General features: G+C 55.7%; 2 protein-coding genes across 5 annotated transcripts; one reads left to right on the top strand and one right to left on the bottom strand.

The window, feature by feature from the left end:
* Nucleotides 1-148: 148 nt before the first annotated feature.
* On the bottom strand, nucleotides 149-8,617 carry SH2B1 (SH2B adaptor protein 1). Of its 4 annotated transcripts, none has more exons than XM_047837727.1 (10): nucleotides 8,257-8,617; nucleotides 5,220-6,247; nucleotides 4,835-4,936; nucleotides 4,495-4,586; nucleotides 4,207-4,382; nucleotides 2,358-2,570; nucleotides 1,962-2,173; nucleotides 1,623-1,850; nucleotides 1,112-1,211; nucleotides 887-933 (listed from the first exon to the last, which is right to left on the bottom strand). In XM_047837727.1, coding segments are annotated over exons 2-10 (2,064 nt in total). In that variant the 5' UTR covers nucleotides 6,159-6,247; nucleotides 8,257-8,617; the 3' UTR covers nucleotides 887-931. The 4 variants fall into 4 exon arrangements, with proteins under 4 accessions (XP_047693686.1, XP_047693683.1, XP_047693684.1 ...); XM_047837728.1 differs by lacking the exon at nucleotides 8,257-8,617 and adding an exon at nucleotides 6,616-8,161; XM_047837729.1 differs by lacking the exon at nucleotides 8,257-8,617 and having other exon boundaries at nucleotides 1,679-1,850; nucleotides 5,220-8,160.
* Nucleotides 8,618-19,538: 10,921 nt separating this feature from the next.
* Nucleotides 19,539-23,595, top strand: TUFM (Tu translation elongation factor, mitochondrial). The gene is made up of 10 exons (XM_047839232.1): nucleotides 19,539-20,241; nucleotides 20,345-20,539; nucleotides 20,988-21,154; nucleotides 21,402-21,506; nucleotides 21,595-21,759; nucleotides 21,903-22,035; nucleotides 22,119-22,223; nucleotides 22,337-22,488; nucleotides 22,595-22,714; nucleotides 23,235-23,595. Exons 1-10 carry the CDS (start codon nucleotides 19,539-19,541, stop codon nucleotides 23,406-23,408), a joined length of 2,019 nt encoding a protein of 672 aa, XP_047695188.1. The 3' UTR covers nucleotides 23,409-23,595.
* Nucleotides 23,596-24,930: the final 1,335 nt, after the last annotated feature.

Raw genomic sequence — 24,930 nt, 5'->3', positions numbered from 1 at the left:
GCACAGGGCTGGAGGGCAACAGGGACTTGACCTGACGCAGCCTTCTGGCCTCTCAGCTCTGGAGCGGGCAACGCCGAGTGGGCTGCTTTCCTGCCCCACCTGCCCCAGCCCCCGCTGCAAACAGTGGCCACAGCCATCACGACGGAACTGAGATAAACCCTTTTATTTATTTATGCTTCTCCATTTTGTTTAAAACAACAACAACAACCACCTTAATATAACGGACAGCCCTTCCCCCTCACCCTTCCTCGGGCTGGGGGGGTGGTTAATGGGGAAAAGGCCCCCAGGGGTGGGGCTGACCATAAGAGCCCCTCAGGGAGGTAATGGAGCCCAAATCCCCTGCCCAGGGGACGGGGCACCTGTAGTGTACGAACCGGGGAGTTAACAGGGCTCTTGAACCTCTTCTTGTACCAACATATATGCCCTTGGCCGTCAAGGGTCAGGAAGCACATGGGGAGGGGATTCCTACCGCTCCTCTACATCCCTGCCCAGCCCCAATCTCATGAACTAAGGGCTGGGGAGCAAGAAGAGTGGAGAAAGAGCGGGGTAGGGTGTCTCACACGAAGGAGTACTGGTTATTAATGGCTCTGGGATGGCCCCCTTCTTCTCCATCGCCCCCTAGTGGTAACTGCTGCAGCTGCACCATTGGGGTGGCCCCGGGGTCCCCACCAGATCCAGCGCCTCCCGGGGCCTCCGTGCCTGGTGCTACGGCCTCTTCCAATTCAACCACGGGGACCAGCTCAACCACGGGGACCAGCTCTTCCTGGACCCCTCCACTGCCCGCTTTCTCTTTCTCTTGCCTCTCTTTGGCTGCTGCGGCTGCTGCTGCCGCCACTTCTGGCGCCCCCGACGCCTCTTCTGCCCCAGGATGTGGGGGATCTGTCCATGAAGGGGGTTCAGGGGGCTGGGGTGGGTCATGGGAGGTGTTCGGTTCTGGATAGGAACGGTAAGAAGACAGACTGTGGAGGGGAGGCCAGCTCTTGCGGCGGCCTCCCCTGCACTCATCCCCCCAGAAGCCACGTGCTATCTCCCCCACATCCCGTCTCCTGAGCAACCCCCCCGTCCATGGAAGATGGATCATGGGCGGCGGTGAGAGGAGGACCACACTTACACACAGTCACTCGCTCCGAAGGGCATGAGGGTGGAGGAGGCATCGGGGTAGCATCGATCTCCCTCGCACACCCCTGCATGGCTCCCGGCCTGCTCCCGGCCTGGGGGAGGGGGAGGGGCAACGTGGGGACAGATGGGACGTTGGGGTGGGGAAAAGGAGAGATCAGACAGGGACGTCAGACATCGAGGGAGGAGGGGGGGGGGGATCAGACCGAGCATCCCCCAGGAGGGCAGGCCCAAGGTGAGATTGTGACAAAGGGCAAAGACAAGACTGGAGAGGACCGATCCAAGAGACACACAGATGATGGAACAGAGGGGTCTGATGGAATGGGGATGCACCGGCCCAGCTTCTGCTTCCTCCCGGCTCCAGTGAGGAACCTCTGCCTCCCTACGTCCTCAGTGTCCTGCTTCCCCTCCGAAAGCCCAACACCCAGGAGCCTGCTCTGCCCTACTCTCCCTAACGAAGCCTCTCCTCCTCACAGCCCCCCGCCCCGTCTTGCTGGCACACACACCTCCTCGCTTCTTGGGTGCACGGGCACCTCCTCCCCTGCAGACCTGCTCTGCTCACCCTGCTGTCGCTGGGAGGACACGACATAGCTGACAAGAACAACGTCACTGGAGCCTCCAGACTCCAGAGGGATGGGGTGCACTCGGAAATGCTCGAGCATATCGAAAATGGACTGGAACCACAAGTGCTGGACCCGGCACTGACCCTCCTCGTTCAGCGACAGGCGCAGGTGCTGAGGGCAGGATGAGCAGAGTGAAGCGGGAGCCCCTCTCCCCTGCACGGCCACGTTCCCCCGCTCCACCCGCGGGCTCACTGCGTGCCGCACGGCCTCTTCCTCACTCACCTTGGCCTTGCCCTGGAAGTTGAAAGTGAGGACGTATTCACCCCGTCTCGTCTCACTCTGACGTACCAGGAAGACGCCATGGGAGCCGGTGCCTCCGGCCAGCACTAGCTGGGCGGCCTTGAGTCGAGAGAGCATCCCGTGGAACCAAGGATACCCTGAGAGGGGCTGGTCCCCTTCACCTCCCTCTGACTCCCCCTGGAACAGGAATGATCCTTCAGGAAGGAGAGAGGGAGGGAAACCGGGGTGTCAGGGAAGCCTCCCCCATCCTGGGAGAAGAAAAGCCTTGCTTTCCCCTCACACGTCACCTCCCTCCCCCGGGTCAGATCCTTCAGGATCCCGAGAGGAGAGTCTCCCGAGGGCGGGCAACCGGGCCTGGACGCAGACACACACTCTCACCTCTGGTACCTGTGGCCGTCTCCGGAGTGTCCAGGGGTGGGTAGGGAGCTGAGAGGGGATGGGCTGTGCCTGCTGGGGGTCCCTCTTCGATGGGGATACGGGGGGGCAACTCTGGGGGAAGCAGTTCCATGGAGTCAAAATGGGAGGCGGCGATGGAGGCGGAGCTGGGGGAGATGGACGCCGAGGGGCGGTCTGAGAGGCCCCCGTAAGCCCCTGGAAAACAAGGGAGGAGGGCCAGGTTGAGAAGCCGAGAAACTACTCTTTGCCAGGACTGGTCGGCCACCAGCCAGTCTGTCCTGCGCGCACCGGCACGGTCGGCCGGCCGGAATGCCGGGTCCTTCTGTCGGCGGTGGCCGCTGCTCTTCTCCCCCTCCGGCTCCCGACTTCTGCCTCAGGCCCTGCTGAGGCACCACAGACGGACCGTCCGGAGGGCCTGGAGTCCAACGCACCTCTAGTTTCTCTGAATCGACAGCTGAAATGACAGCGACTGTCGCGGAGGTGGGCGTCGCGAAGAATCCCTCGGAGATTTTCGCATCACATAGGGTCCTTTTCCGGCCTTCAGGACCAACTCTCCAACCCTCAGAGACGTCAGAGATCCTCCTACCCATCTGCCCAACCTAGGCGACCTGGCCTTCACGTTAACTCGTGTCCCTGTGCCCTCCATGCTAGCCTGAGCATCCTGTCCGATGTGCCCAGGGCTCCCCCGCCCCCATCGCAGGGCTGTGCTCTCGCCCTCTGCCTCCTCCTCCAAGCCCTGTTCTTTCCTCTCACCTCCTCTGTGTAGTATCCTGTCTATCCCACCTTCCCCGACTCTCCGCTTCCCCTGAGCTCCCGGGAAGCTCTCTGCCTGTGCTGCTCAGAGAACTCTAAGTACAGGCTCTCCGTGTTAGCGTCCTGCTTTCCAGAGGGAGCGAGAGCCCGTCAACTCAACTAGACCGGGAGCCCACGGAAGGCAAGAAGCTCGTCTCAGGCATCTCCGGGCTCCCCTATCCTGCCCCAGAGCCTCGCACAAGGTCAGGGAGGTAGCAGGGCATTGCTGAATGTCTGCTGGTGGCAGGCCTGAGCCTACGGCAACGGCGTACGTTGTCAGCGCTCAGAAGACAGGTGTAGTGGTGCAGGAAGCGGACCGGCGTGGTCCCCGTCTTTGTCAGTGACTCTCAGGTGACCTCAGAAAAGCCATTTCCCCTCCCTGGTCTTAGCTGCCTGAGGGGTCTGGAAACGAGGAGACTGGACCTAATGACTCGTAAGGTCCACCCTAGCTCCAACATTCTTTAATCCATTTGTTTCCTCAGTGATCACAGCCAGGCACCATGAACCCCACACCCAGAACAGAGGAGCAGGAGAGAGAGTATAATGGAGTCTACAAAGGTGAACTGGGCCAGGCAGATGCATGTCTTTGGGCGTGCCTGTGTGTGGGTAGGGCCTGTGCATCTTTAGTCAGGCCAAGAAGCACAGAGTCGAGAGAAGATCTCGTGCCGTTGACACGTGTACAGAGATGCACGGTAAGAACAAAACAAAGATGTGTACGAAGTGTTCCGGGAGCTCAGAGAAGGGAACCACTATGTCCAGCCAGAGTGGACATCTGCACAAGGCTTACGGAAAAGGAGACAAGGCCGGACACGGAAGGCTGGACGGGAGCTCGCCTGGGGTTCGTGCGAGGCGGCGACGGCGACGGTTCTAAGTGGCAAACTGCGGTGTGGCACGTACGGGGACAAGGGACGGGCAGTCGGTGGGTGACAAGAGACGGCTAAGGGGTGGGACTGGGGTGTGCGGTAGAGTCGGGACGGAGGGCCTGGGCCTGGCACGGTGGGGTTCTGAAGTTCACAGTGCTCTAAGGCTCCGCCCTTACCCTGCGACAGGCGGTCATTGCTCTCGCTGGGTCCCAGCAGCAGATCCTGGCTGGGCAGGCTCTCTGAGTGATTGAGGCAGGGCAGCTCCAGGCTGTCTGTGTTCTCCCTCGTAAGGAATGAGGTCCCAGGGGCCAGGGGGAGGGTCATGGGGCGGGGACTGGTAGCGGGGCAGGGTCTGCAGAGACAGGGAAAATGGTGTTGTGAGGCAACTCACCAGTGACAGCCCCAAGGCTGCTCCCCACCCCCACCGGGTCCCCTCAGTGACAGCAGTCAGGCTCCTCACTCACCCCGGGCTCAGGCATTCTTGGATGTCAGACACCCAGGCCTTCACATGTAGAGCATCAACTGTCTCCAGGATGTACTCGGAGGGGCCTTCCACCTATGGGGACAAGAGGAGGCCCACGGGCCACTTCCAGGTCCGGAGGCCCTTAGCCACCCCTGCTGACAACAAGAACACCCTCCCCCCCCTTTCCTCCTCCCGGAGGGGCTACTGCCCCAGACACACTCTCGAGGCCCTGGGCAACATACAGGCACCTCCTGTCACCAAGTTCTTTGTTTCAGTGTGCTGTCCTAGCTTTCTCCCCAGAACAAGCGCTCCCCGAGGGGGCAGGAGCCCAGAGCCCCTACCTTAACCACAAACGTGTTCTCCCGGTCAGGCATCTCCAGGGCTGTGGTTGTCCGCACGTCCGTGATGGTAGAGCAGGGAATGCTGAGTCGAGGCCGAGACGCCTAAGTTGGGAAAGAAAGCAAGAGCCAAACTTTCGGTGTGCAGGGACCCCCTTTCACTTCCCTCCAGAGACCCATCTTTCCTCCCAAGCCCTAAGGGAGTCAGACAAAGGACCACAGCACTACTTTTGCGGTCCTGCCCACAGCTGCTACCCCAGAGTCAGGAGCTTTAGAAACCAAAGCGAGCAGGGCTACGCGTGTGGGCTGTCCCACTCCGGTGGCTCAATCGCCCCGCTCCCGGTGGTTCCCCACCCTCCTCGGTTCCCCACCCTCCTCGGGGCCTCACCTTGGGCGGTACAAAGAACTCCAGACGGCTTCCTCCTCCTCCTTCTCCTTCACTTCGAAGCAGTAAGCGACACTTCTGCCACTGAGGCTGCCCTCCTCCCCCTGAGGTAGGCCCAGCTGCCCCTCCTCCCCGGCCCACTCCGGCTGGGTCCGGGGCTGCCTCTTCAGCCCCCATGAAACTCAGCAGCTCTTCCCTCTGCACCATCCCTGCTCCATCCTTCAAGGCCCCCCCGCCCCGACTGAGTCTCAGCCTCTCAAATCGGTGAGTCCATCTGTCCCCGGGGGATGTTCCATCACTAACCAGTCCCCTGCCAACGGTCCCAGCCCCGCCAGAGGAGTTGGAGTTGCTGTTTCCACCCAGGACTGGGGGGCCCGATGAGGTCTCGAGGGGCCCAGCTGGGGAGGGTGGGTCAACGGTCCCCCGCCACTGCAGGATGCCGCGGACTGAACCGCGGACCGAGCGACCCACGGAGCGGAGAGAGAAGCGTTTCTTTAGCTTCGGCTTCGAGGAGGTCGTAGAAGAGGAAGAGACTGAGGAAGGGAGGGGGCCGGCCAGGTCCTCAGATGATCGAGAAGGGCCCAGCACAGCCAGGGGCCCGCCCACCCTGCAGCTCTCAAGGGACAGGTCGTGTGGCGGGATCTCCACACCGGGACTCAGGGGAGCCAGGATGGGTGGTGAGAGGGAGCCGGAGGCCCGGGCCACCTCAGCTTCAAAATGCTGCAGGAAGAGCTCAGCAAAACGGCGGGAGAAGGCAGCCTCAGCCCCGGGCCCTGCATACTGGGGGTGGGAGGCCAGGTAGAGGCGAAAACGGCGGGCAAAATCCAGGGCGGCAGCCCGGGCGTGGGACTCACAGAACTCCCGCCAACTCGGGGGAGGGGGTGGTGGCAAAGGGGGAGGGGAGGGGGAGGCCCCGTCCTCCGGGGAAGGGGCACCATTCATGATGGTCCCCAGGAGGTGGAGAGGGGGAGCCTGTGGGGAGGGGCAGCAAAGAGGGAAGCGGCCAGAAGACACGGGGTGAGCGACAGCAGCTGCAGAAGGAAGAGAGGCACATACACCGAGTCACTGCTGAGGTGGGACTGGGGGCAGAGCCCCACCCCGAGCGGACTCCCCACTCTGGTCTGGACTCCTCGGAAAGCAGTGGGGAACACACCACACCGCCTCCCTTCCCTTTCCCAGAGCCTCACACCCCACACACCCCATTCAGCTGGCTCCCCGGGGGGAGGGAGGTGCACCTGCCCCACTGCCTTCCCAACCCACTCCCCCTGGTTCTGGTTCCAGGAGCGACACGCGGCCGCAAAGCACCTGCCTCTAAAAAGGAGTCGTTACCACTCACACCACCTCCCTTCTCCAAAACAGGTCCTTCGAGGTTTATCACATGCTTCCCATGTGTTCTTACCTTTCCCTGCAACAGGCTTTAATAACCTTGATAATAGGTGAGGAAACCGAAGCTCAGAGAAGTCTCAGAACTCCAAGTCTACGGTTTTGCCCACTGCATAGTCCTCGCCCCCAGGGACTGGCTGGACCAGCCTGTCACAGCCCCTCCCTGCCCCAGCTCTCAGGGAGCTAGGTCTGCAGCGCTTAGAGACCCTGCCTCGCGCGTCCTGAGGTCCAGCTCTGGGGAGGGAGTCTGCTCAGTCAAGAGGCGGAATGGATGATGGACTGAAACCAGAACTGTCCTGAAAGCGGACCCCAGGGCCCAGCACCCCAGCACGGTGTGACAGGGGCTTGGAATGGCCACAGCCCAGTTCTTTGTGCCTTCAGCCTGGGGCCCAGAAGCAGCAGCACCAGGCAGCACCAGGCGGGGGAAGACTGTGGGTTGGGTCAGGGCAAGTCTTTCTTGGCCACAAAGTAAATAAAACATAACAGGGAGCTGGGGCCCTAGGGTTTCTCACTTCCTCTTCTTTCACTGGGGAGGGTGCCCTAAAGGCTGGTGAGCCTGGTGGTTAAGGCTGTGGGACGTGGAGTTGGACCTGGGATGAAATCCCAGCTCGGCCACCTATTAGCTGCGTGATCTTGAACAGACCCTATGTCCTCTCGGAACTGCGGGCGTGTATCTATAAAACAGAGCTCATGATCCCTAACTCCTAGACTCGCGGGGAGAATCAAACGGAACCTGTCAGGGCTTGGCAGAAAGCAAGCACACCATAAATGCCTGCCCCGTTATTACTATCTTTATGGGTTCCAATTTTTCCAAGAGAGAAATCAGAGAAAGGAAGAGCCTTCCCAAGCTCTTACAACTAGCAAGTGGCAGAGCTGGGCCTGGCATTTATAACCCATGGCTCTTTGTTAGTGTTCCTCCCCCATATTACGTTGGATGATGACTGGCACCAGGGCTGCGGGGAGGACAGCTCAGGAAAGTCTCCCCAAACCTCAGACTCCTGCTCAGACCCACAACCAGCGACCCCTCCCCTTCCTCCTTGGCCTAGATCCTACACATTCAGATGGCTCCAACCACAGGGACAATTCCAAACCAACGAGAAGCCAGGAGACGCAAGAGTCATGGAGCACAGGGGAACCGAGCCAAGAGGTGCAGACGCAGCAGGGAGAGCGATCTCCAGGCAGTGGCCACCTCGGCTCACACAGGCCCGCCCAACCCTCTGCACCACTGGCAGACCCGGCCCCCTTCAGGCCCGCTGACCCTGCGGCGCCTGAGCTGGTGACTCAGTTTCTCTTCTGCCAAGCAAGCCTCAGACACATTCCCCCGGTGCACCTGCCTCTGGGCTCAGTTCTGAAATTTCCCGAAGGGCGGGTGGTGGAGGGTGCAGGCTCCGCTCCCGGCTCGGACCCTCTGGGCCCGGTGGTCAATGCACTCCGACCCGACCCTACTCCCTGGACACCCTCGACCCGCCCATTCCCCGGGGCCGCAGCCGCCTCGGGACCAGCCCCGTCTGCTGCACTCTCCGGGGCCGAGCGCCCCTCCTGCCTCTGCCCCCACCCCCCACGCCCGCCCCCACCCAGGGCTCCTCTCAGGCGCCGGGGCCGGGTCGCGGCGAGGGAAGAGGTACTTGAAGAGGGGGGGTTCCGGTTCCGGTCCCACCTGCATCTCGGTCCCCGCGGTTAGCTCCGGCGGCGGCGGCAGCTCCCGCTCCCTGCCCCTCCCCCCGCACTCCGCGACTAGCTCCCAGGCCGCTTCTGCGCAGGCGCCGGGACCCCTTTTCCCGTCACCGAAGGAAGCGACCATAGAGAAGAGCTGCGAGAGGGAAGGGCACCTATACGCTCAGTTCCGCCACCTTCCTAGTCCGTGCAAACCCATCGAGTGCTCAGAGGGGGGTGGCCCTCGGACGGCTGAGGGGCTTCTCCGCTTGCTCCTAAAAGGGACCCCAAAAGCAGTCATGGGCAGGGGGTGGATGCCACCAGGCGGCCTCTCGAAGGAAAGTCGGGACAAAGGAAGAGGCGTCAACCACGAGAAGCCACCTTAGGGGATAGAGTCTCGAGGCCCTGGTGCAGGCTAGAGTAGCCACCGGGTACCGGAAACCAGCGAGATGAGGAGGCCCTTTCCAAGGCCCGCCGCAGCCTAGAGCGTCTGGCCCTGCGGCTGCGGGGTTCGCAGACACCGCCCCCGCGGAGCCCGGCGAGGGAAGACGCGGGTGACCTTGGTTGAGGCCCCGAGAAGAGGCGGAGCCTGAACTTAACGACCTTGGCTTCCCGGAGGAAAGAGACTGGAGGTCTAGGAGGCTCCATCTGAGACGAGAAGTAAAGATGAAGGGCAGAAATAAAGACATCACTTTGGACATGCTTGTGGGACGTCGCGGGGGGCAGGTGGACATACAGTGGACATACAGTCTGGAGCTCAGGAGAGACATAAAGACCAGACACAGAAATGGGGAATCATTAAGGTATAGAGAGCCGTTGAAATCATGAGCACAATGAGATCAGTCATCTCAGGTCTCTCACTGACCCAGCTCCACCTGGCCTACCTAAGCAATAGGGGAATCTTGGCTGAAGCGATTGAAAAGAGCGGCTCTAGCTTCTTCAGGGACAGTTGAATAAAAGAGCCAAAAGATAGGAGAAACCTGTGGTTCTTCTCTAGGCTCTTCTTTCCCCGTGCACTTGGCCTCACTCGCAGGCCGGCCTATCTCAGTGGTAAAATGGCTTTCTTTGGCTCCAAACTTAAGTCCTGATAGCTTAGCAACTCAAGTAGAGTTGCTGCTTTTTCTGAGATTTGCAATCAAATTTCCAGAACTGACCTTAGCTGATTGGCTTGGATCAAATACTCATCCCGGAACACAAGAGACTGGAGATGGATAAATCCCCTGACTCACACAAGAATGTTTATTCAAGGCTGAGGCTGCCAGATGGAGTTGGAAAAATTCGTTGTAGAGGGCAAGGTCCTGCCTAGCCAGCTGTACTCCCCGAGCTCTGCCTCTGCTCTAACCAAGCTGACATCAGCCCGCAGGTGGCCTTGGCTAAGGTCTTCATTGCTGTCTTTGTCCATGCATCTTCCCAGTTCGGAGGAAGATGTCAATTCCTCCCTCCTCCCTGAAGCCCTTACACACACTTCCTCTGTAGTTTCCAGTGTCTGTAGTCTCTGAGGTTTCTCCCCGCTGTTTCTAGGAGAGAGGCACAGTTGAGGAATGCAGAAAGGCAGGGGTCTAGTGATGATGAGTTAGGTTTGGAAATATGTCTCAGTTGTCCGATAAAACTTTCTGCAACGACAGATGTTCTGTATCGACACTATCCAGTGTGGAAGCCACTAGCCGTGTGTAGCTATTGAGCACTTGAAATGTGGCCGGTGTGACTAGGGAATGGAATTTAAGTTTTAATTAATTACGGTAGCCACATGTAGGTAATGACGACTGTATCAGTGCAGGAGCCGTCAAGGACAACTAGGCGGAGCTGTCCAGCAGAGATAGAGCTACAGTGAGCTGCATAAAGCAGTTTGGTGGCGATCAGAAGTGAGTCGTGGTTGAAGCCACGGACATCAGTGAGCGTGTGCAGGCAATATCGGTAGAGAGAATAGGGCCCCGGACCTAATTCTGGAAAACAAGCCGCACTTAACAGGTAGGCAGCGACACGGGAGTAGAAAGCGCCGAGAGATGATGTCTTAGGTCACGTTTCCCAGAAGCACACCTTGAGAGGAGGATTTGTGTGCAAGTGATTTAGTCAAAAAGTGCTACCAGAAGAAACCAGTTAAGAGTGGGAGAAGCGGGAGAGGGAAGGAAAGGAAACCAAGCAAACGTATGACCTCAGGCAGAGAGTAGTTCAACTTGATCCTGCAGGGGAGCTCTGGATGAAGGTTATGCCTCAGATTTGTCCAGAAACAAGGGACCTATACCCACGTTCCTCAGCTTTTGACAAAGGGATGCTCCTGGAGACATCAATTTATCAAGGCGAAGCCCCAGTGGCCTGAGGGCATTCCTCCGAAAAAGAAGGCATTCTTGGGGCGCCTGGGTGGCGCAGTCGGTTAAGCGTCCGACTTCAGCCAGGTCACGATCTCGCGGTCCGTGAGTTCGAGCCCCGCGTCAGGCTCTGGGCTGACGGCTCAGAGCCTGGAGCCTGTTTCCGATTCTGTGTCTCCCTCTCTCTCTGCCCCTCCCCCCATTCATGCTCTGTCTCTCTCTGTCCCCAAAATAAATAAACGTTGAAAAAAAAATTAAAAAAAAAAAAAAAGAAGGCATTCTTACTCTCGGGAGAGAAACCACACAACAAAGTTGAGGGGGGGGGCAGTTGGGCAGACACATCACAGGCAAACGATTAAAAAGGAATCCATGGTCCTGACATGGTCTCCTACAGAAAACGTTGACGACTAATGACGTGTGGCCGTGAACAAACGGTCACGAAAGAATTCTTGAGATGTTTTTGACGCAAAGAGGTGCTTTTATTCTGGCACGGGGACAAGACCCATGGGCAGAAAGATCTGCACTTTTGCTGTATGACGGTGGTGTTTACATGCTTAGTGTTCAAGGGGGTGTGCAGGGAGTATTAGATCACAAATGTTTTCTTCGAATTTCTACTCGTAAAACCACTTTCGCAAGATTTCTCTGGTGCTTATCATTCGGTTCAATATTAACTATCGGTGAGATGTGCTGACAGTCACGAGACCCTTTAAGACTGTAGCAGCCAGCACGTATTTGATCCTTGTCAGAACCCTGCAGCCTTTAGGTTAGTCTTCTAGGCTGAAGGTGAATATTTTTCTGCTTCTATCCCTCGGCAACTTAGCGACTGCTCAGCAACTTCGGTGAGAGGGATTTTAGGGAAGTGGGAGAAGCAGAAGCCAGGTGGTGGTGGATTGAGGAATGAAGGTGAAGGTGAAGAAACAGGAGGAGGAATATGGAGAGCCGAGTCCTGAGGGAGACCTGATTACATGGAAAGTCTAAAGGGAGAGGAGCCAGTAGAAAGGATAGTAATTGGAGTGAGGTTTGGGGGACGGTAGAACAGTAGGACCCAGGACCCACATTAAGCCAAAGTATTCATATAAAAGGGAGAAGCACTTCTTCCGCAGGAACAGAGGATGTGATCCTCAGGATGCTTTTAGCTACCAGTAACAGAGCACCCCCCCCCCCCAAGTCAAGGTCTCAGCACGAAAAGAGGAGGAGCTTACTGGTTCACAGAATTGAAAAATCAGAGGTGGGATGACTTCGGGCATGGCTGAAGCCAGAGGCTCTTATAAACGTCCATTTGAACTTGGTCTCAGTCTCCTAGCTCTGTTTTCCTCTGGACTGTCTTAATCCTTAGGCAGACGGTCCCCTCATGGGTGGCCAGATGGCTACCAGCAGCTCCAAGCGTACTTTCTACTAGCTTAACAATCGTCCTGGGGAAAGATCATAGCTTTCCCAGTGGTTCCAGTAAACGCAACAGGGTTGAGTCCCATCAGCTCAGCTTGGGCCACCCAACGACTGTCTGCTGTATAGTGAAGAATTTGGTTTTTGTCCCAGCTTCCCGGCACGGAGCTTTTTTTTTTAATTTCTAAAAAACATTTGTTTGTTTATTTATGAGAGAGACGGAGAGAAGGAGAGAGAGAGAGAGAGGTAGGGAGAGAAGGAGACAGAATCCCAAGCAGGCTCCACAGAGCCCGACGCGGGGCTTGGACTCCTGAACCACAAGATCATAACCTGAGCCCACATCAAGAGCTCAACCGACTGAGCCACCCGGGCACCCCCTGGCACAGAGTTTTTGCTAATGAGGTAACTGATGGCAAGCCCCTAGATAGCTTCAGGCACTAAGCTGGTCACCAGAAAGACTAACTTTGGGATTAGAGGCTTGGGATTTTTAAAAGTTCGTTTATTTATGTAAATAATCTCTACACCCAACGTGGGGCTCAAATTCACTCCCCCTCCCCCAGACCAAGAGTCACATGCTTTTCCGACTGAGCCAGCCAGGCTCCCAAGAGGTTTGGGATTTTGAGGCAGCTGGACCCCTGCCTTCCCTGGAGATTGAGTTCAGTCACATGGCGAGGACTTCATCAATCACGTCTAAGAAATGAAATGAAAAACTCTGGGCACTGAAACTCAATGGGGCTTCCTGGTTGGTGACCACATTGATGTGCCGGGAGGGTGGCATGCCCTGGTTCCATGGAGGGCACGCAAGCTCTGCCTGTGGACCCTCCCAGACCTCACCTCACGCTACGTGATCTTTTCATCTGGCTGTTGCTAATTTGTATTCTTTACTATAAAACTGTGATCGTAAGTGTTTTCCTGCACTCTGTGAGTTGTTCTAGCAAATTATGACACCTGAGGGGGGTCATGGGAAACTCCCGCATCTGGAGCAGGTTGGTCAGAAGTGAAGACGGATGGGACTCCGCTTGCAGCTGGCGTCTCAAACGGGGACATTCTTGTGGAGGAGGGAGCCCTTACTTGTGGGGTTTGAATTAACTTTGGGTCAGTTAGTTCAGAGTTAGTGCCAGAACTGAACTTCAGCACACCAGTTCGGGTTGGAAGAAAAATGCTAACCCTGAACCAACATTTGTGATCACAAGGGTAGATGATGCTGATTGGTAAAGCGCTGGATCACGGACCCGTCGTCTGAAACTGGGATGGGCTGAGCACTGCGGAGTGTGGCTCTTCAAAGGAAAGCTAGGGTCTCTGTCAGAAGGGGAAGTGGTGGCTTGAGGGATTCTTCTGGAGGTCATCTTGACCCTAGCGCCCCCCTGGCGCCAAGAGGTGGGGATTTCTCCTATTTTGTCCTCTTTCCTGGGATGTCAACTTCAGTTTTGGTGCTGTGGTCAGGACCTCCTGCCCCTCCACATCATACTGTGCTCAACCAGGGTATTTTGACAACACCAAGTACTCTCGCTTCACTTAGGCTCTGCCTCTGAACCCACAGGCACCATTCCCCTCGCTTCCGCCAGTCTTTCTCCTTCTAGTTTCTCGCTTCAAGGGGCGGCCTCCTGGAGGAAGCCATGCACAGCCAACCCAGCTAGGCTGCCTCTGAAGTGCCCTCTACTCAGTAGCTTTTGTGTGACATGCACAAAGCATCTGCGACCGGAATGTCTCCAGTCGCATCTGAGTGACAGGGGTGTGATCAGAATTCGGTGTCTGGAGGGAAATCCAGGGCCAGGAGCGGGGTGGGTAGTGACTGGAAGCAGAGAGGAGGCTGGTGCTGACCTGGCCAGGGCAGTACAGTGGGGTTAGAACCAAGGAGAACGTCCAAAGAGATCGCTGAGGAGGCACTTCCAGGCTGGCCGGTGGGGAAGACTGAAGAATGCCCTTGAGCTTCCAATAGGTCTGTTGAATGGCACTAGGACAAAGTTCTAGGTCCTGGTGCCCCATCTGTCACTGAGTTGCTGGCTAGCCTAGTACTTATTTCAGTGACATCAGACCCCACGCTCCCTTTAGAGGTTGCAGCTGTAAGAAATCTTAGAGATCGTAAAATTTAACTTCATCACTCCATCCCCATTTTATAGATAATAAAGCAAGAGCTTCAAAAGTTGCAGTGGCTCACCTTTATCTTTAGCGTGAACTTGAATTCGTAACTTGCTTGCCACTGAAAACGTCAGGACCCTTAATAAGCCCAACGCAAATGCTCAACTGAAATAATTCAACACATAATTCCTTCAACCAATGGTTCTTCACCTGCGTGTCAGGCACTCTTCTTGGGGTAAAAAAGCAGCTCTTACTGTCATGACCTGGTGAGACGGAAAACAACAGCAACCCCACAAACCAACCAACGGGCAAACTGAGAAAATAATTTCAGATATTTAGGGGCTATGAAGAAAACCAAACAGGACCACTGATGTAGAGGGGAGCTGGGGGCTACTTTAGATAGAAAAGGTGACAGTTGGGGCGCCTGGGTGGCTCAGTCGGTTAAGCGTCCGACTTCAGCTCAGGTCACGATCTCGCGGTCCGTGAGTTCGAGCCCCACGTCGGGCTCTGGGCTGACGGCTCTGGGCCTGGAGGCTGCTTCCGATTCTGTGTCTCCCTCTCTCTCTGCCCCTCCCCCATTCATGCTTTGTCTCTCTCTGTCTCAAAAATAAATAAACGTTGGGGCGCCTGGGTGGCGCAGTCGGTTAAGCGTCCGACTTCAGCCAGGTCACGATCTCGGGGTGCGTGAGTTCGAGCCCCGCATCAGGCTCTGGGCTGATGGCTCAGAGCCTGGAGCCTGTTTCCGATTCTGTGTCTCCCTCTCTCTCTGCCCCTCCCCCCGTTCATGCTCTGTCTCTCTCTGTCCCAAAAATAAATAAACGTTGAAAAAAAAATAATAAATAAACGTTAAAAAAAATTAAAAAAAAATAAAGAAAAGGTGACAGTTGAGGGGGACCTTAATGATGGAAGAAATAGCCTGGGGGGAAAGCTACAGGGAAGGACGCTGCCGGAAGAGGAAACAACCACTGCAAAGAGCCTGAGGTAGAAACAATCGTGGGAGGTCTGTGGAACAGAAGAATGGCCAGTGAGGCCAGGAGAGAGGGTGAGGGAAATCACAGGAGACAGGCCCAAGAGATGGGCCACAGGGAGGAGTTTGGATTATTAATTTTATAACAGCTTTATTGATATATAATCCACCCACCATACAATTTGGCCATTTAAACTACGGGTTGGGATTTTGTTCTACGTGTTGTAAGGAGTCATGGAGGGGGGGTGGTTAATTTCTGATCCACATTTTATTTATTTAAACTTTATACATTTCAAAGGGAATCTTTATTTTTATTTATTTTTTATTTTTTTAATTTATTTAAAAAATTTTTTAATTTTTTTTAACGTTTATTTTTGAGACAGAGAAAGACAAAGCATGAATGAGGGAGGGTCAGAGAGAGGGAGACACAGAATCTGAAACAGGCTCCAGGCTCTGAGCTGTCAGCACAGAGCCCGACGCGGGGCTCGAACTCACGGACCGAGAGATCATGACCTGAGCCGAAGTCGGCCGCTTAACCGACTGAGCCACCCAGGCGCCCCTTTATTTATTTATTTATTTATTTATTTATTTATTAAAAAAAAATTTTTTTTAACGTTTATTTATTTTTGAGACAGAGAGAGACACAGCATGAACGGGGGAGGCGCAGAGAGAGAGGGAGATGCAGAATCGGAAGCAGGCTCCAGGCTCTGAGCCGTCAGCCCAAAGCCTGACGCGGGGCTCGAACTCGCGGACCGCGAGATCGTGACCTGAGCTGAAGTCGGACGCTTAACCGACTGAGCCACCCAGGCGCCCCTATTTTTTAAAGTAAACTCTATACCGTGTGGGCCTCGATCTCATGACCGTGAGATGAAATCAAGTCACGTGCTCTACTGACTGAGCCAGCCACGTGCTCCTTCCGATTCACATTTTATTATCTTTTTTAAATGTTAATTTCTTTTGAGAGGGAGAGAAAGGGTGCGAGCAGGGAAAGTGCGGAGGGAGAGAGAGAATCCGAAGCAGGCTCTGTGCTGTCAGCACAGAGCCTGACCCAGGGCTCGAGCTCACGAACTGGGAGATCGTGGAGCTGAAACCAAGAGTCGGGACGCTTAACCAACTGAGCCCCCCGGGCACCCCCTGATCCACATTTTAAAGCCTGGTCTGACTGCTGTGTGGAGGGTGGATTGGCCAGATATTGAGGGGCACGGGAGCTGGGAGACCCATTGTAGAGGCCAGTGAGCTAACCTAGGTGACAGATGATTCTGGACCGAACCACAGTGTCAACGGTGGAGACAGACAGAAAGTGGTCACCTTCAAGGTATGTTTTGGAAAGATGACCAGCAGGACTGGGTTAACGGGTTAGATGTTGGGGCTGAGGGGAAGGAAGACAAGTGGTGCTGTGTGTATTCAGATGTGTAAGCACACAGCCTGGGGAGAGCGGAGGGTCGTGTTTTGGACACGTTATGTTTGTAGCACCACGTGGTGGCACCCTTGGAAGAAGCCTCATCCATGGTTCAAGTGCAGTCATTCAGAGGCCTACAGTGGCCAGGCAGAGGATACAGAGATAAAGGAAGCCCAGTCCTGGCCCTACTCAGGCCACTCAGTCTCAGAGAGGGGAAACCAAGAATTAGGCCTCAGGGTATTAAATGCTGTGAGACAGCTTATCTGTTAGGATGTATTTGAATGTAGACAACAGACGACTCTGACACAGTCTGGCTTAAATAATAAGGACATTAGTCACCACACCTCAAGGAGTCATCTAAAACCCTCTGCCTTTTGCCCTCTTCTGGATTTTGGCTTCATCACTGACCGGAAATAAGAAGGGCAGAGTAGTGCCAGGCTTCACACCCAGACCCAGCAACACCCAGAGTCAGATGGCGGTCTCTCTCTTCGGTGTCTCCTTAAGAGTGAGGGGCCCTTGGGGCGCCTGGGTGGCTCAGTCGGTTGAGCGTCCAACTTCGGCTCAGGTCATGATCTTATGGTTCATGGTTTCGAGCCCTGCGTCGGGCTCTGTGTGATAGCTCAGAGCCTGGAGCCGGCTTCGGATTCTCGGTCCCCCTCTCTTTCTGCCCCTGCCCCACTCATATTGTCCCTCACAAATAAAAATAAGCATTAAAAAAAAAAAGAGGGACGCTTCCCTGGAAGCCCCCCAAAGGAGATTCCTCTTACCAAACACTGGCCCCAAAGAAGTCACCCCCTAAACAACCCCCCCTGGCAAGGAGAATAGGACCACCAGAAGCAGACCTGTCAGGATTTATTCCTGGAACTCGGGGAAGGGCCACCTTCAACAAAATCAGGGCCCTGCCTGGAGGAAGACGGAAAAATGCTGTTAAGCAGGAGCTCCAACGCATAGATTGCTAGGGGGGGCCCAGAAGGCCATTTGATTTCAAGCGTGCCTTTTTAGAGTTCAACATTCTGCACAAAGAATGCAGTTTCTCTCTTTATCATACAAAAGACAAGTCAGAAAGAGAAAAAACTTTCTTTACGCAAATTCACAGCCTCCTGAAGTCCTGATTGTTTTCCACTTCCTTTGTCGCTGTCCCCGCCGCCCCCTCCTCCCAATGCTGTTTTTCTATGGCAGCCAGCCTTCCACCTTCATTCGGCACCACTCACGAGCACACTCCCAGGTGGCTGGCTCTCCTCATCTCTGCAAGTCTGAGCCCACTCTATTCCTACTTCATCCGGTGGCTATACCAGACTCATGCTCCCATGTGCCCGTACTGGACAGCTGTGTTCACTCTGCTCTTCAGCTTGTTCACGAGCACGGCTGGACATCTGGGGAAAATTCCGTGCTCGCGCTCCTGCTCTCCATCAGAGTCGGGCGACATCTCTCAGACTCCTCTGATACAAGAACACTGACCTATGACGATCTAGGCTTCTCTGGCCAGACACCTTCAAGTGGGGCTTTGAATCTGCCGGACTTTGGGGGCAGGAGGGTTGGGAAGTCGGACGGGTCACTTTCTTGAGGCAGAGGTGGCTTTGGTGCCATGAGCAGGAGGTGTCGCAGACGAGTCTCAGTCCTGGCGTTTAGAGTTTGGTGGCAGTGGCAGTAATAGCTGTCTTACCAGGTTCCGTAAGTTCCGTAAGGGAGCTGTTGCTGCGGCCTGTCCCACGATTCTGTAAGCTGCCCCAAACCCTTAAACACGTCCTCCTTCTGTGCAAACCAGCCAACGTAGACTCTGTTATCTGTAAATCAAGACTCCTAACTATTGCAGAGGATGCTACAGTCAACAGCGGGACAAAAGGTTTTCTCCCTCTGGCCTCTTCCAAGCGTGGCATTTTTCAAATTTCAGTCATTCGTGCACCGCATTCGCCCAACTCTGCCATATATTTATGCCACCCATATTACTTACCAACACTGGCTTTTAAGTTGACTCATTTTTTAAGCGCAGTATTTGCTACCTTTTTTTTCAAACGAATACATGTTCAAATAAACTAATATAGAAGGGATTCGTTCAAATGCCACCCCCCCCCCCTCCCCGCCCCAGTCTCATATTCTGATAGTGGCCAATAGTGTCTTAAGAGACATTCCTAGGAGAGGAGTGAATGAAAGACAGGATAAAGGCAAAGAAGCTCTTTCAATGACGGCCCCGGGCCTTCCTAAGTGGAGGTGATGGGTTGGAGGGCCAGGACAGATGTCTTAGCAAGTTCTTCATTTTATTTGAAAAGTATATTGGCAGTGAAAGGACAGTACAGTGGTTAAGTGCATACTTTTCTTGGAGTTGAGCGGTATTGGGTTCCTAAATCACCCTGAGGCTCAAGTTTTCTCACCTGTAAAGCGGGGGAAAAGAATGGCTTCCACCACAAGCGGTAACACTGGGAATGCTGAATGTGAACCAATACAAAGCATTTGCACAACGCCTGATCCACACAAAGCTCTCGTTCTGAGTTTCCCAAACTCCTTTGAGCTGGGGAAGCTGTGTGTTATAAATAAAGAGTTTCCCCGTCTGTGCTCAGAGACCCTCCTGAATCATAATCTTTCAGGGAGGAATTAGGAAATCTATTTGAAACAAAACCCGTCAACTGAGCCTTAGGATCTGAGGAGTTTCGGAAACATCAATCAGGGTTAAGCAGCTGCTGTTATCATTGCAAGGTGACGAGATGATAGATGTGAAAGCTAAAGGTCATTTGCTAGCCTTGCACTCACTCAGTCAACAGAAATTCACTGGGCACTCACTGGGTGCCCCGCCCTGTGTCAGGTGCCAGGGATACCGCAGGAACATGACAGGCTACCCTTACAGGCACCTGAGGCCGGTTCCTCAATCTTGGTATCATTAGTAAAACTGGATGAGTGGGTGGGGCGAAAATCAAGGGAATTAGCTCCCGGCCTGCTGAGGGGCTTCAGGGGTGGACGGCAGAGCTGTCCCCGCCAGCTGTGTGACCCAGGCGGGCAGGGATTTGAGGGTCAAGGACTGTGGGACCTGGAGGCCCCTGGACCGTATTTCCTGCTTCCTGTCCAGCTCATTTTCTCAGAGCCAGATGTCAGAATCTCCCCATGAAGTAGATCCTACTGTTCCCATTTTACAGATAAGAAAACAAAGACTCGGCGGAGAGATGTGTCACACTTGCGCCCCACCCGCGAAAGGCTCCCAGGCCCGCCTCTCTTCGCCTGGCCGCAGGGCCTGGTCCTACCTCCGGCGGCGGCGGCGGCTCAAGGGCCGCCAGATCTCTCGCCAGACCCCCGCAGTGGGTCGGACTCCAGGGGGCTTTGAGCCAGGCAGTTCCCGAGCAAGCCGCGCCGGGGCCGCCGCCGCCGCCGCCTCCGCCTCCCGGAGGCAGGCACCCTCGCTCCAGACCCGGCCTAGCCCTACGGGACTCCCACCACCAGCGCAAACACAGCACGCCCCACCCGGAACTACAACTCCCGTGAGCCTGCGGGGCTCTGGTGCGCGACCGGACGCTCCACGTCGGTCCCCGGCGCCGCTAAAGACACCTGCGTTGCCCCGTCAGTCCGCGAGGTTCGAGGTCCGCGAACCTTGTGGAAACCGTCTCCCTCCCTCCCCGCCCGCGAAACACCAGCACCTTCCGGGCGTCGCCTTTGGTCCCACGCCCGGAAGTCGTAGAGATGGCCATAAAAACTGGAGGCTAGAGGGACCGCGGCATGCCCTCCCTGTCTTCACTTCCGCCGGAAGTGACCTCCGCTCTCCCGTGCCCTTTCCTTTCTGCACGCGCGGGCGCCCTGGACCGGGTACTCCGGGCGCGAGTACGACCACAATGGCGGCCACCACCCTGCTGCGCGCGACGCCCCTCTTGAGCGGTGAGGGGGCGGGGAAGGCGATGGCGGCCCGGGACGCTTGGGGCGTCGTCCGGAGTGGCCGGGCTCGGACCCGCGCTCTGATTCCAAGCTTCTTCCCCGGCAGGTCTCGGCACCGGCCCGACCCCGCTGTTGCAGGGTCTGTTGCGGCCGCTGAAGGCCCCGGCACTGCCCCGCTTGTGCCGCGGCCTGGCCGTGGAGGCCAAGAAGACCTACGTGCGCGACAAGCCCCATGTGAACGTGGGCACCATCGGCCATGTGGACCACGGCAAGACCACACTGACCGCGGCCATCACGAAAAGTAAGCGGGGTTGGTTGGGGACGTCCGGCAGCGCCCTCTCTGCTGGCGGGACCTGGAGCCGGGGAGGTGCTGTTGGAGGTGGCGTGGCCCCAGGGGCCAGAACTTGGGCGAGCCGTGGGCGGGAAGATGCAGGAAACACATTTCCCCTGCACACAAAAGTGTTTGTGATGCAGAAGTTGGGGAGCCCGAGTGGCTTCTTTCTAGCCGTGGCCGGTGCTCTGTAAGCAGAGGCTTTTACCCTAGAGAATTCGCAGGGCTGGACCTTGAGGCCTTTTAACGTTTCTTTCTGACCCCAGTTACCTCTGCTCGGGAGCTGAGGGAGGGGGTCAAGGAAGTGTTATTCCCCCAGACCGTCCTTTGTGTAGGTGGAGATTCAGGGGTGTGGCTTGAGCCTTGCCTCTACTCCTGGAACTTTACGTGAGAGGTTTATTCTCTTCCTTCCCCTTAGTTTTAGCCGAGGGAGGTGGAGCCAAGTTTAAGAAATATGAAGAGATTGATAATGCCCCTGAAGAGCGAGCCCGTGGAATCACAATCAATGCAGCTCACGTGGAGTATAGCACTGCCGCCCGCCACTATGCCCACACCGACTGCCCGGGTCACGCAGATTATGTGAAGGTGAGAGAGTTGCTGGGTGTGGGGCCAGGGGCTGTCTCCTGCCAGGAAAAATGTTGGACTGGTGGGGGAGGTTAGGATATTCAAGGTGTGTGGGTTGAGGTCACAGATATCTGGGCACGGCCACTCCAAGGTGGGTGGTAAGGAGATGGCAGAGAAAGGTGGGCCTCAGTTCCTAACCGCTGTGCTGGGCTAGATGGACGTGGAGCTGAGGAGGTCCTTGAACTAGGCTGTTTCCTCTCCTACCCAGAATATGATCACAGGCACCGCCCCCCTCGACGGCTGCATCCTGGTGGTGGCGGCCAATGACGGCCCTATGCCCCAGACCCGAGAGCATTTATTGCTGGCCAGACAGGTACTCAGAGCCTGGGGAGGGGTGGAAAGAGGAAGAGTGGGGAGTTGGTCCATTCAGGACACCATGTCTCTCTGTTTCCCGTCCACAGATTGGAGTAGAGCACGTTGTGGTGTATATAAACAAAGCAGATGCCGTCCAGGACTCAGAGATGGTGGAGCTGGTTGAGCTGGAGATCCGGGAGCTGCTCACTGAGTTTGGCTACAAAGGGGAGGAGACCCCGGTCATCGTAGGCTCTGCCCTCTGTGCCCTTGAGGTGAAGGCGGGCTCAGGCAGGGGCTGCTGGTGGCAAAGGATGGGGCTGGAGGGGCATCCGGAGCTCTGCTGGGAGTCGGGGGAGTGTCTCTTAGTAAGGAGAAGCAGAATGAAAATTTGAGTCCTGTCACCTCCCCCGCATAGCAACGTGACCCTGAGCTAGGCCTGAAGTCTGTGCAGAAGCTGCTGGATGCTGTGGACACTTACATCCCAGTGCCCACCCGGGACCTAGAGAAGCCTTTCCTGCTGCCTGTAGAGTCCGTTTACTCTATTCCTGGTGAGGACCGTGGGTTCACTTGCACTCCTCTCTGGTGGTAGCCTGGCCCCTGGTCCCTGAGGTCGGGTTCTGTTTCTTCCCAGGCCGGGGCACGGTGGTGACAGGTACACTAGAGCGTGGCATTCTGAAGAAGGGAGACGAGTGTGAGTTCCTGGGACATAGCAAGAACATTCGGACCGTGGTGACAGGTACAGGAAAGATGCCTTGGGACCCCGGGGGCTGGCTCCACGATTTCCCCTTGTAGCTCCTTGGTGCCTTCCCTCGTCCTTGATCCTCCTCCCTGGTCTCTTCTCCTTCCTAGGCATTGAGATGTTCCACAAGAGCCTGGAGAGAGCAGAGGCAGGCGACAACCTTGGGGCCCTGGTCCGAGGCTTGAAGCGGGAGGACCTGAGGCGTGGCTTGGTCATGGCCAAGCCAGGGACCATCCAACCCCACCAGAAGGTGGAGGCACAGGTGAGGGCTCCAGGGGATGGTGGGCATCACTGAGCCAGACTGTCCTCTGCAAAGAGGCAGTGTTTCCAGCCAAGCACAGCTTCACCCTTGCTGCTCTCTCTTCCAGGTTTACATCCTCAGCAAGGAGGAGGGTGGCCGCCACAAGCCTTTTGTGTCTCACTTTATGCCTGTCATGTTCTCTCTGACTTGGGACATGGCCTGTCGTGTCATCTTGCCACCAGGGAAGGTATAGTGCACATAGGGAACGTGAAAGAGTGGCAGAGACACTTTTCATACCAGCTCTACCTCACTCGTGGTGCCAAAGATGTGACAACACGGGTGACTTTTCCTTGACTGCTGTAGATGAAGCTAGTGATAGATGGGTCTGACCCAATGGGTTTAGGAGAAGTCTGTCTTCATCTAGTATTGCCTGGGTGAACTTAGCCATGCTAGCATTTACCCACAGAAAGATCTCCCAGAAAAGCATTCTCCCTTGAAGAATTATATACTGTGCATGACAGCTCAGAGAAGTCTTGTGACTAAGAAACCTGCATGGCCTAGTTTCCTTTCAACATTGGACCTTAGGAACACTGGTCACAAGTCCTTTGGTCTTCAAATATGTTTACCTCTGCTGGTGGCTGGAGTGAAGCTGTCCCCAGAAAGGATCTCCCTGCTGCCATTTCCTGGAACTTTTAACCTTGGTAGGCAGCAGTTGGGGGAAAGGTGCCCTGAGGGCCGTGCCTGAACCCTGTCTCTGCCCTGTCCAGGAGCTTGCCATGCCCGGGGAGGACCTGAAGCTCAGCCTAATCTTGCGGCAGCCCATGATCTTAGAAAAGGGCCAGCGTTTCACCCTGCGAGACGGCAACCGGACCATCGGCACTGGCCTCGTCACGGAGACGTCGGCCCTGACTGAGGAAGACAAGAACATCAAATGGAGTTGAGTCTGGACTCTGCTTAGGCTCTCGAGTTTGAGGCTGCACTGGCCAGCGTTCTCTCCTGCTTCGATGCCCCCTTCCCAGGGCATGGGCTGCTGCCTAGCAGTGCAGCTAGACGGACACTTCTCCTGGTCAGGAGGGGCCCACGGCCTGCCAGGTGAGGTAGGTCAATAAACTGTTCTGTGAATAGGGAGGTTGTGTCTCTCGTGTCCTTGGTCTAAGTTGGAGAGGATGGAGGAGTATAAACAGGGAGCCTGGGACACATGAGCTCGTGTGCTGCCCTTCAGTTCACGTCTGTGGTACCGTTTTGGAAAAGCTTTGCGTTTTCAAGTGGTCCGAACCACTGGGACATAAGGAGAGGAGGAAAGCTGGTCTAGCGAATTGGGTCGGATCGTCTAGCAAAGTGCTGTGGCAGGATACTGCTGGCTGTCCTGGGGGAGACGCAGCATAGGTTCGGCTGAGGTGCCAGACACACCTCCCGTGCCCGGGGAGTAGTTACTAGGCTGTTAATGTCTACCTGCCCTCGTCTAAGCGCTAAGATACTGGACGCTGCAGCTCACCTCCAGGACCAACACCCAGCACCTAAGGAGGTCCCTGAACTGGTCTGTGTGCTTGATAGGTTATCCCCACTACATATTACCAATTCCAAACACAGGACAATCTTCAATTGGAGGTTTCATTGTAGAACTTTAAAACCTTCAAAGATGAAGGTTTAAAGCATGTGCCGAGATTTAAAATTAAGGAGAGGACTTTTTACCAGATAAATGGGGAGTAAAATGCTTGAAAACTTGAAATGACTGACCAGGATGCTGACCCCAAACAAAAAAGGTTAGCTCCCAACAGGGACTAACGGGCACCTTTTAGCCTTGCTTCCTGACAAATGAGCCTGTTCCGCACTGACCAGCCTTCCAGAGTGGGGAGGTTCTTAGGCCCAACCTAAGAGCTGTTTTGAGAGTCACCATCCAACCTGTGACTTCACAGCACGGAAGTGGGCTCAAGAAAAGGACAGCAACAAAAAGCACTTCACGAGAAGTCCTGTCCAAAGATAGGGCAGGTTTGCTTTAGTCAGTGAGCAAGGCTGAAAGGTTTCCCGGGATTCCTGGTGGGACGAAGCAAAGTTCTCTTCCCTGGGGAGGACCACCCAGCACCCACAGCAATTCCATCTCGGTACTTCGGAGACTGGTCTCCATCTGCACCGGAGACATTCTGAGCTCATCTGGCTTTCTGCTGCTGCCTCTTCCATCAGTGCCCCACCCCCAACCACAATTGCCATCCCTTAAGAGAGCTCTTCCACTGGGGACCCCCACCCCTGCACATCTGTTTTCTGTTTACCTCTATATACCCACATCATGCCCCCCAACTACCAGGTTTCCTACCCTCACACCCTGGATCTGTAGCCTGGTATGTAATCCTTTTCCTGCCCTGCTCCTCAGCTCACCTTCTCTGGCTTTGGTCCCATCTGAAACACCCCTGCCTACCCACGAGTACTAGTGCCACCTCCCTGATGCTCTGAGGAAATGATTTTCAA

Source organism: Prionailurus viverrinus, chromosome E3, assembly GCF_022837055.1.
Source record: "Prionailurus viverrinus isolate Anna chromosome E3, UM_Priviv_1.0, whole genome shotgun sequence".
Lineage (NCBI taxonomy): Eukaryota > Metazoa > Chordata > Mammalia > Carnivora > Felidae > Prionailurus > Prionailurus viverrinus.
This window is presented reverse-complemented; position numbering and strand designations above follow the sequence as displayed.

Coding starts and splice junctions, on each gene's coding strand:
- SH2B1 (XM_047837730.1), bottom strand. CDS start 6,158: ATGAATGGTGCCCCTTCCCCGGAGGACGGGGCCTCCCCCTCCCCTCCC. Junction 4,383..4,494: donor CAAGAATGCCTGAGCCCGGG/GTGAGTGAGGAG, acceptor CTGTCTCTGCAG/ACCCTGCCCCGCTACCAGTC. Junction 1,851..1,961: donor ACTTCCAGGGCAAGGCCAAG/GTGAGTGAGGAA, acceptor TCCTGCCCTCAG/CACCTGCGCCTGTCGCTGAA.
- TUFM (XM_047839232.1), top strand. CDS start 19,539: ATGTGTCACACTTGCGCCCCACCCGCGAAAGGCTCCCAGGCCCGCCTC. Junction 21,507..21,594: donor ATTTATTGCTGGCCAGACAG/GTACTCAGAGCC, acceptor TCCCGTCCACAG/ATTGGAGTAGAGCACGTTGT. Junction 22,715..23,234: donor TCATCTTGCCACCAGGGAAG/GTATAGTGCACA, acceptor TGCCCTGTCCAG/GAGCTTGCCATGCCCGGGGA.